We start from the raw sequence: 11,220 nt of genomic DNA, 5'->3' as shown, positions 1-11,220 counted from the left end.
CTCATCTCACCGGGCATCCTCTCCTCACCGGGCATCCTCTCCTCATTGGGTATCCTCTCCTTACTGGGCATCCTCATCTCACCGGGCATCCTCTCCTCACCGGGCATCCTCTCCTCACCGGGCATCCTCTCCTCACCGGGCATCCTCATCTCACCGGGCATCCTCATCTCACCGGGCATCCTCATCTCACCGGGCATCCTCTCCTCACCGGGCATCCTCATCTCACCGGGCATCCTCTCCTCACCGGGCATCCTCATCTCACCGGGCATCCTCTCCTCACCGGGCATCCTCATCTCACCGGGCATCCTCTCCTCACCGGGCATCCTCATCTCACCGGGCATCCTCTCCTCACCGGGCATCCTCTCCTCACCGGGCATCCTCTCCTCATTGGGCATCTTCATCTCACCGGGCATCCTCTCCTCACCGGGCATCCTCTCCTCACCGGGCATCCTCTCCTCATTGGGCATCCTCTCCTCACCGGGCATCCTCTCCTCATTGGGCATCTTCATCTCACCGGGCATCCTCTCCTCACCGGGCATCCTCTCCTCACCGGGCATCCTCTCCTCACCGGGCATCCTCTCCTCACCGGGCATCCTCTCCTCACCGGGCATCCTCAACTCACCGGGCTCTCCTCATTGGGCATCTTCTCCTCACCGGGCATCCTCTCCTCACCGGGCATCCTCTCCTCACCGGGCATCCTCTCCTCACCGGGCATCCTCTCCTCACCGGGCATCCTCTCCTCACCGGGCATCCTCTCCTCACTGGGCATCTTCATCTCACCGGGCATCCTCTCCTCACCGGGCATCCTCTCCTCACCGGGCATCCTCTCCTCATTGGGCATCCTCTCCTCACCGGGCATCCTCTCCTCACCGGGCATCCTCTCCTCACCGGGCATCCTCTCCTCACCGGGCATCCTCATCTCACCGGGCATCCTCTCCTCACCGGGCATCCTCTCCTCACCGGGCATCCTCTCCTCACCGGGCATCCTCATCTCACCGGGCATCCTCTCCTCACCGGGCATCCTCTCCTCACCGGGCATCCTCTCCTCATTGGGCATCTTCTCCTCACCGGGCATCCTCTCCTCACCGGGCATCCTCTCCTCACCGGGCATCCTCTCCTCACCGGGCATCCTCTCCTCACCGGGCATCCTCATCTCACCGGGCATCCTCTCCTCACCGGGCATCCTCTCCTCACCGGGCATCCTCATCTCACCGGGCATCCTCTCCTCACCGGGCATCCTCATCCTTCTCCTCACCGGGCATCCTCTCCTCACCGGGCATCCTCTCCTCACCGGGCATCCTCTCCTCACCGGGCATCCTCCTCAGAAGTCCCGCAGTCACCACCGCCTTCATCCTCCACCCTCCCCGTTAGCCCCGCCCCAGAGGCAGAAGTCCCGCCCCCCCACCCGGACCCACGAGAAGCGGGGGCGGGGCCGGGCGAGACCACCCCGGGCACACGCGTGGGGGGGACGGGCAGCGGCGGGCCCGGAGCCGCCAAGGCCGCCGGCCCGGGAGCCGCCTCCGCGCGGGGCCCCGCGGCCGGCCGGAGCGGGCGGCCCGGGCCGGGCGCCGAGGGCCGCTCCCCCCGGCGGCCCCTCGGGCTGCCCCGGGCCGCCCCCCCCCCGGGCCGCCGCGGTGGTAGCGCCCGAGCGCGGCGCGTCACCCATTGTTTACAAATCGAGCCGAGCCGGCGGAGCCCCAGTCCCGGCGGAGAGGCGGCGGCGGCGGCGGCGGCGGCGGAGGCTGCGATGCGCTCGGGGCCCCGCACGCGGCCGGCCCGGGCCCACACCGCGGCGCCTCGGCCCCGGGAGCTGTAGCCGGAGCCCGGCGGCGGGCGGCGGGCGGCGGGCGCGGAGCGGGGCCATGCCGTGCCGGAGGGACGAGGACGACGAGGACGACGAGGCGGCGGCGGCGGGCGCGGAGCGGCGGCGGCGGGAGGACGCCGAGGGCGCGCGGGGGCAGGCCGAGGGCTTCCTGCAGCTGCAGCGGGCCGTGGCCGTCGGGGGCGCGGGGGACGTGGACCGCCTGGTGGCCCGCATCGGGGAGGCGCTGCGGCTGGACGCGGCGCACGGCGGCCGGGGGCCCCCGCGCAAGCCGCCGCCTCCGGGGCCGGCCCCGGGGAGCTGGGCCGGAGACGCCGCCCCGCGGGCCCCGGCCGCCCGCAAGCGCGGCTTCCCGCAGCCGCCGGCGGGCCCGTGCCGCCGCGCCTGGCTGCGGGGCGCCGCCGCCTCCCGCCGCCTCCCGCAGCAGCACCAGCCGCACCGGGGCCGCGCGCACGCGGGGCTGCGGGCCCGCGAGGACGACCCGCACCAGCTGCTGCAGCAGCTCGTGCTGTCCGGGAACCTCATCAAGGAGGCCGTGCGGCGCCTGCGCTCCCGCAGCCCGCGGCCGCCCGGGCCCGGCGGCGTCCGGCCGCTGCCCAGACTGGCCGACGGCATCCTGGTGCCCAGCAGCTAGCGCGGGCCCCGGCCGCGGGGGCCCCGAGCGGGCCCGGGCTCGAGGTGGAGGGCAGCCGGGGGACTCGGGCCCAAGCGGAGCAGGACTGTCGCCGGGATCCGGCGGCGCGGGGAGCCCGCGATCTGGGCCCCCTCCGATCTGGACCGATGCACGGACCGCGGGCCCCGGGCCCGGTGATGAGCGGTGCTGACCCGCCGGCCGGGCCTCGCCGCGGACCCCTCTCCTGGCCGCCCTGGGACGCTGCCTTTTCCTCTGCCGGGCTCGCCGCCTCCTCGGCACATGCCCATCCCGAGCCGACCGCCGGGCATGAACTCAGGATGGAGCATTATTCCAGTTACCTGCGTTGACTTGACCCAGTTTGTTTTCACTACTGGTAGTTTGGGGGGAGGGGGGAGGGAGAAGACTTTGAGAGCAGCAAGAAGAAACAAGCTGTCTTATCCTGACTTAAACTTGATAACATGTTCCAAACTAGCTTTGGTTCTTTTTGAGGTGCCAGTCCTTAACTCTATGAACACAATCCTGTGAAAAGGGGAACTTCGGTAAATGTGAGAGTAAAAACCTGGGTGGGGTGGCTTAACGTGGATTGCCCGCCAACCTTCCCCTGTCTCGGCATCGAAAGGCTTGATGTTTTCTAAGGCAAACTGGACATAACTCTCACCGGGTTGAGGTATTGAAGGGGAAAAGTTTTGTGGGCAAGGAAGAATTTGTGTGTAGAATGGCTTACTGCCCTTGCGATCTGTTTTTTAAAACCTTGGTTTTACAGAGACAGACACAAAACACTATTCTGCGCCTCACACACACTGGAGTGACTATACTTGGGACTTCTTCCGAGAGAACCTTCTGTTTGGAAACTTCTGAGAGTCTCCTGAGGACATGCAGCTTGTTCTCAGAGCTACCGGTTAGAAGGGAGACCTGTGTACTATGTGTCCAGGCTTGTGTGTTGACCCAAGCTCCCTAATATTGCTGCTCCTGCCTTTTTGGGCCAGGGATTGAGAACCTGTTGTCATGCTGCCTGTCACTGAGGTTTCCTTTCTTTCTGGGCCATTCTTCCTTCCTTGTTTATACTTTCAAGTCATTGGGGTCCCAGCATCCATGGGCAGAGGCCCTTTTCAATGTGTTTGTCTTTGAGGCTATATGTTCTGTCTCCTGCAGCTCCCCTGAATGAAAGGGATTTTCCCTCTCCATCCTTTCCCTTTTTTGAGTGAATTAAATATTCTGAAAATGTGACCCTCTACATGAAAGAACTGCAAACATTTTCCTTTAAGGTAGCTCAAAAATTTGGTTCTTTTGTTGTTATTTGAAGTTTCAATGGCTTGGTCATCCAGATGTGGCTATTGATGTATGTGAATGTGTGTCATGTAAACACACATCCTCACACACACATATACACTTCGTAGCGGAGTGTCTGAATTTGTGGTCCTGATTTCTAGGATTCTGTCTTTACTGACATATCTGTTAAATAAAGTTGTTTTTTGTTTTCTGGTTTTGTTTGTGCAAAAAAGAAGCCTAACCATGTCAGCCTGGAATTGTGTGACATTTAGCCTGTGTTCCTCAACATTCTGCTCTCCTGTAAAAGAATAGGAATGTATCCTGAATCTTTTAGAGCTAGCTGAAATAAGTTCAAATGTAAAACACCCCTCCCCCCCAAGTTAGCAAAACAAAATTGTAATAAGGGAGTGAAATGACATTCAACCCTGCCTCCAACCATGCAACTTAAGTTCACTAATAATAGGCATCTGCCCACTTTTGGAGACTGAGGTTTGGTCCCCAAGTATCCCTTTACCTCAGAAGTGGGGAAACAAGTTGTAAGCTTTCTTTGCCCCCAAATCTTTCTAGCTTTTAATGTCTTCCAACATATCTTTTCATTCCAACCACTAATCTAGGACAGATCTGGCATTTGTATGGCTATGTGGGTGCCAGGCTAGGAATGAGTAAGCCATTTTGAAGCAAGTTAATCTCTATTTTCATTTTCTTGGCCCCAAAAGGGTACTCTGTAAAGCATATGGGGAATGTTTTGAAGCAGCCTGTGCCCTTTAAAAGCAGATACCTTTAGAGGCACTTGCTGGGGAAATGAATTTTTGCCTGCCCACTGTTAGCCTCCAAACACCACCAAATTTAAATTACATTAGTATGATCTTTTGCTAAGAGGGTAAACAAGATAAGGTCTTGATTTCCTAACAATACTCCCCACACCCTTACTCTGAGTGTACATTCATAGAGCCTAGGAGTGCCTCAGTAGTGCCCACAGCAACCCATATGCTTTGCAAGGACCCATTGATCCCATTCCCTGTCCTGTTCTCATCATCTATGTTATAAGAATTATCACAAAGGGAAGAAGCTTTTGTGGAACATTAAAGTTATGATCAAGCATTTTTGCTAAGCCCTTCCTATTGCTTAGTTTTGCTCACATGATGTAATTTTCATATTTCTTCCTATACGCTGCCCTGATTACTCTTGACCCTTCTCATCTTACCAGAGTCCAACTTGAAATATAGTACCCAGAACTGATATCAGTGTTTTAAATGTTAACTAACCATAACATAAGTACTAAGAGTCTATCACCTCCCTGCCGTAGGCTACACTGATAATATGGCTCCCAAGTTCCATTTATTCCCAGAGTATGATAGAACCCTGATATTTGTTCTTCTAGGATCCTCACTAATGATTTTACCAGTGACATCAGAGACCTGGCTTAAAACAAAAACCACTTTGACCTTCCAAGATCCTTTGGGTACAAAACTTTGTATGAAGTGATGAGGGTTCAAAGAAGGCTATTAGTTTGTGTATTCAAGGAGTGGGAGAAGACCATGCAAAGTGTGATGTGAAGTTTGAAGAAATCACAGAAAATATCCTTTATGGGAGGAATCATTTTATGCTATGAAAAATTTAATTGGGCCCTGAAGGGAAAGATCATTCATAATAATAGAGGATGACACAGAAACAGAAGACTGAATGAGAATAGTATAGTTCAACTGAGCTAAAAAGCACACAGGAATAGTAAAGAATAAAGCTGGAACCATTGATGGAGGACCCTGTTTGCCAACGTAGTGATAGAACTCAGGGCTTGAACTTGGAAGTCCTTAGTTTTTAACGACCAGTTACTATTTATTGACCATGTGATGTGGAACTATATAGCTGCTTCTATGGGGCAAGCCACCCCATAACTCAACCTTTGTCTTTTTTTAAAATTAAGTTTATATTAAGAAGGTATAGATTTACAAGGAATGACGTCACTAGGGCAATAGGAAGATCTTGAGGGTGATAATATGAAGGATGAATGGGATAGGTTTGACAACTGACCAAGTGCCTGGCAAAGTACTGGGTGATGGAGATAGAACTGTCCCAACTGTCAAAAAAGTTGAGTGCAGGATGTGGCAAGGTGGTATAGTAGAGTGCTAGCTCAGGAATCAGGAGGACCTGAGTTCAAATTCAGCCTCAGACACTTACCTAGCTGTGTGGCCTTTGGCAAGCCACTTATCCCCATTGCCTTGCAAAAACATAGGAGTATTAGGTCAAAGTGGTTTTTGTTTTAATTAAGCCAGGCCTCTGATGTCATTGATGTAGGGAGCCCTGTGAGGAAGTTTTCTCTTTCAAAGTAGACTGGCATTGGGGCAGCTAGAGGACTGGCCCTAGAGTCAGGAGTACCTGAGTTCAAATGCGCCCTCAGACACTTAGTAATTACCTAGCTGTGTGGCCTTGGGCAAGCCACTTAACCCCATTGCCTTGCAAAAACCCTAAAAAAAAAAAAAAAAGTAGACTGGCATGACCCTGCTCAGCAATTTACGCTGGAGATTTATTTGCATGAGGGTGATGAGGTTAGATACCCCGGCTTGGGTTTAGAGCTAGAAAGGACTGGTCATTTGTCTAGATTGATAGAAAAATCAGAGGCAGGATTTGAAGCCAGGTCTTCCCAATTCCAGGTTCAATACTCTATCCAGTATGCAAATAGGCCCTCTCAAAGGCAGAGTATGCACCAGGAAAATACAAAGCAATGGGGGGGTGGTAGTAGTTGGTGTATTCAGGACAGGCCCTTGAGGTGAGCTTTGAAAAAAGTTGCAAGAAGTTGCAGATGCTACTGGGGCAGATGAGGGAGGGCAGTCCAGGTGTAGGGAGACTATATAAGCCATGGAAGGAGCAGGAGCAGGTGGGAGTGTAACATCGTATATAAAAAACAGCAGGTGGGCTAGTTTCTCTACCAATAGCAATTTCATAGAACTAGGGATATTTATCCTGGAGAAGATGAGAGTTTGAAAGGCTATTGAATGGAAAAAAACAGTGGACATTTTTGCCTTTAATAGCAATGGTTAGATGCTGCAAAAATGTTAGGCTTAATGTAAGGAAGAAAGTCTTAAGAATTATCTTAAAGTGGATAGGCTTTCTGGGAGCGGTTAGGTTCCCCTTTCACTAGAGTCTTTCAGCAAAGACAGGATGACTAGTCAGTTACGTTGTAGAAAGGATCATTGTGTATAATTTGGGCTCTGAAGTCCCAATGCTAAAATTTTGAATATAGGTTCTCATAGCAGCAGGAGCCCCAAGAATTTAAGACAATATGAGAGAAGGAAGATCCCCATGAAGATTTCATCCTGGGAAAAGTTTATAGAAATAGAGGAGCCTCACGTCATGCTAGGACAGCAGGAAACATTTGGTAGAGATTCTTGGAAACAGGTTACCCCTGACATAATTTTGCTTTAACCAATGTAGGATTGCAGTTAGAATGACATCTGGCATTTACACAAGTTTACAAGGTCCTTTATTTTATCTCATTTGATGGCTAAAACAAATCTGTAAGATAGGTATTTCAGCTATCCATTTTGTGAATGAGGAAAATGTGATTGAGAGATGACTTGCCCCTATCCACACAACTAGCAATGTCAGAGGATGTCCAATCCTCTTCCACCATGCTGGGCTATCCGTGTAATGATTTTAATGTATTATAATCAACCCATAATGCCCTGCATGCCAAATACCAATAACATGAAACACCAATAGTATGAAATTCTAGGAAAAACTTCTCCCTCTGATTGGGTAAGAGCAACAAGTCTGAACTGACAGGAAATATTAGACTTTTAAAATGTAGAGCTAGAAAGGATCATCTACAGATAACAAACCTACAGGGCTAAAATGTATAGCTAGAACCGAATTTAAGTGTAATTGGGAAATATTTAGTAAAATAAAAATACAATCGGATATAGGTTATGTTAAAAGTTGACTTTCTAAGTCAATATGCAACCCACAGGAATCACATAGCTTCTGTTTCACTTTGACATCATGGATTCAGTCTAGTCCCGACATTTCACAGATGAAGAAATTAAGCTCTCCATCTCTATATGAACACCAGTAATGACATAAAAGTAATGGGGATAGCAAGTAAAAGAGTAGGAATTTTATTTCAAAGTATAGAATATATACAAAATCATTTTGGAGGTCAGAGCAATAAGAAAGGGGGTTGGATAGGATGGAAGATCAGAAAAGGCCTTTTAGAGGATCTGGTATTTAAACTCTTGAAATAGGGATTCCAAGGGGTGGCTAGGTGGCCTAGTGGATAAAGCACCAGCCTTGGAGTCAGGAGTACCTGGGTTCAAATCCGGTCTCAGACACTTCATAATGACCTAGCTGTGTGGCCTTGGGCAAGCCACTTAACCTCATTTGCCTTGCAAAAAAAAAAAACAAAAAAAAAAAAGAAATAGGGATTCCAAGAGTTTGAAGGGAGGACAAAGGATTTTTTAAAAAATATATATATATACATATATATATATGTATATATATATATATATATAAATACCTTTTTTACATCATATAAGATTTTCCTCTGTATCCTTTTGGGGAAGAAGAAAAAAAATCTGCAAAACTAATTGATACATTGAAAAAAAAATTGGCAGTATTCCATGTTCAAGGATCCTTCACCCCTTCAAAGAGTGCAGGCCAAGCTTATTCTTTATAAATTTGTAGCATTCATTTTTGTTTGTTTTCTGGCTATTCTTTATTCTTTTTTTTAAGGGTTTTTTTTTTTAGGTTTTTGCAAGGCAAACGGGGTTAAGTGGCTTGCCCAAGGCCACACAGCTAGGTCATTATGAAGTGTCTGAGGTCGGATTTGAACCCAGGTACTCCTGACTCCAGGACTGGTGCTTTATCCACTACGCCACCTAGACGCCCCCTATTCTTTATTCTTACATTGTCTTAGCTGTGCACATTATTTTCTTAGCTTTGGCTTTTTCATGTTGTATCAGAACATGTACATCTATGTTTCTTGACTTTCAGCACAGTTATTGATGCAGCTCAGTTATATTTTATTGCATTCATGTAACACGGTGTGTTTAGACATTGCACAGTTGATGGACATCTACTTTGTTTACTACCACAAAAAAATGCTACTGTAAGTACTTGGGTTATGGATAGGAATCTTTTGTTGTTGTTCATCACCTTGGAGATGGAGAGTATTTCAGATTTAGGGAATGGCCTTGAAAAGGTACTGAAATTGGAGATGGAATGTGATAGACAAGAGAATAGAAAGAACAACAGTTCGGTTGGGATAAAAAAGTGCAAAAAAGAGAGTAATGTGAAATCAGAACTAAAATAGAACAAGGACCCTTCCAGCTCTTTAGGATTCCCATTTTGCAGATGAAGAAACTGACGTTCAATGAAATTATGTCTTGTCCAAGGTCACACAGAGCTGGTTTTCAAGTCTATTTGCAAATCTACATTCTACTTACAAAGTTGATTTCAAAAATAGTGAAGAGATTTTGATTTTCAAGACAAAATCAATTAAAGGTCTATGAAGATTTCAGGAAGACCAGTTTCGTGCTTATAACTATGACACTGATAGAATAATAGAACACATTGAAGGATGTTAGGGTTAGGGCAGATAAGAGAGGTAAGGAGATTGAGGGTCAGGAGCCCTGGAAAACAAAATGAGATTGATAAATCAATCCAAAACCAAGAAACTACCCAGCTTTCATTCCTAGAATGATCAAAGGATCAGATTTAAACATGGAAAGGAATTTTAAGGTCATCTAGTCTAACTGCCTTATTTTATAGAGGAGGAAACTGGGGCCCAAGGAAGTTGAAATTTACTCCAGGAAAGCAAAAGAGCCAGAAATTATAACTCAGATCAGCTGTTTTCAAAGTAGAATGTATTTCCCCAAATGGAGCTTCCTCTAAAAACCTAATATTTCCAAATCTAAAATGATTTTGTTCAATTTACAAGCAAAATTGAAGTTTTGTACCAGTGTAAAAGAAATGCTTACTTCAATGCTAAAACTTTGTTTAACTCAGAATTGTTAATCCTCAAGTATAATGGTTCCCTAAGGGAACGGGTCTGAAGTCAGATGACCTGAGTTATAATTCAACCTCTGATAGTTCCAATTGAGTTTGGGACAAGTCACTTAACTTCACAATACCTTGATGTCCTCATCTGTAAATTTAAAAATTTTAGTTCAATTCTGAAGACCTTCCCTGCTGTAGATCTATAATTCTGTAACAACCTATTTGTGGAAGCAAAATTAAGTTTAAGACAGGTCTCAGTTTGAGCAATTACTTTCTTAGGAGCTCCTAAAGCTTCTGTTTATTTCAAAGGCAAAATATTTTTATTTTTAATTCAATGATTTTATTAAACATCACCTATATGCAAGATTCTAGGGATATAGGGACAAAAAAAAGGTCCCTTACATTTGGAGAATTATTTAAGTTATCATCATTGCAGTAAAAAAATAATAGTATTCATATAGAACAGTAAGGTTGTTAAAGTCCTTTACAAATATTAGCTCATTTAATCCTTATCAAAACCTGGGAAATAGGTGCTATTGTTGTTATCTACATTTTACAGATGAGAAACTTGAAATAGAGGTTGTGACAGTGACATAACCTAGGAAGTATCTGAGTTGAACTCAGATCTGACTCTTAATTCCAATAATATATCTACTGTTATCACCATGCTGCTAAATCAAAATTTGGAATTCAGAAGGGAAATGTAATTAATTCATTCTACCTGTATTAACAACAGCTGTCTTTAATGTATCAAGGGGATGTCGCAGCAGGAAAAAACTTATTCAGAGATGAGATTTGAGATGAATCTTGAAAGAGGGCAAGGAAACCAAGTAGCACAGGTGATGGGGCACCACTGGGGAGGGGGAGAGAGCGAAAAGTCCCAGAGTCTGAAGATGGACTGTTGGGTTTGAGGAACATCAAGAAGAAGGCAATGTCACTTCTGATTAACCTGGCAAGGGCTCCTTACAACCCTGTCACAGCTACTGACCCTCAATCTCTTTGTCATCTTCAGTTCTTCCTTTCCCATCTTCCATCTCCAAACAGGGATTGAACCTTGTTGATAATTAGCCTTGTGGAATCCCTAATTCTCTGCAAGACTCCCCTTAAGTACTATCTCATGCATTCTGACTCTCCCAATTATATGGAGTTTTATTCTTGTTGCTCATACTTCATTCTTGAAAAGGATCGATACCGATATATATATAATAAGACAGAGTCTGATCCTGGAGATTACCCCAAAGAATATAAATTGTAGATAACAACAATAGCACCTATTATGTATGTTATATGTATATTAGTGTCCTCCCCAGTAGAGTCTAGTATGCTCCCATAAAGCCATGGAGTTTTTGTGGGTTTTTTCCCTTTGCCCAACATCAATGCCTCATATAGAGAAAAATCAATCAAAAATTTCTTCCTGAATTGAGTCAGAAAAAGTTACCAAGTTTAACTCAATCTTTCATTATTACTTAGTAGCAATCAATCTTTTCTTCCAAGGCATCAA

General features: G+C 47.4%; 1 protein-coding gene across 1 annotated transcript; it reads left to right on the top strand.

Moving 5' to 3' along the window:
* Window positions 1–1,839: 1,839 nt before the first annotated feature.
* LOC141522680 (proto-oncogene FRAT1-like) lies at window positions 1,840–3,935 on the top strand. Its single transcript, XM_074236194.1, has one exon. It carries the CDS (start codon window positions 1,863–1,865, stop codon window positions 2,454–2,456), a length of 594 nt encoding a protein of 197 aa, XP_074092295.1. The 5' UTR covers window positions 1,840–1,862; the 3' UTR covers window positions 2,457–3,935.
* The last annotated feature ends 7,285 nt before the right edge of the window (window positions 3,936–11,220 follow it).

The sequence above is a fragment of the Macrotis lagotis genome, chromosome 4 (genome assembly GCF_037893015.1).
Source record: "Macrotis lagotis isolate mMagLag1 chromosome 4, bilby.v1.9.chrom.fasta, whole genome shotgun sequence".
Lineage (NCBI taxonomy): Eukaryota > Metazoa > Chordata > Mammalia > Peramelemorphia > Peramelidae > Macrotis > Macrotis lagotis.
Note: the sequence above shows the minus strand (reverse complement) of the source record. Positions and strands in the feature narration are given on the sequence as shown.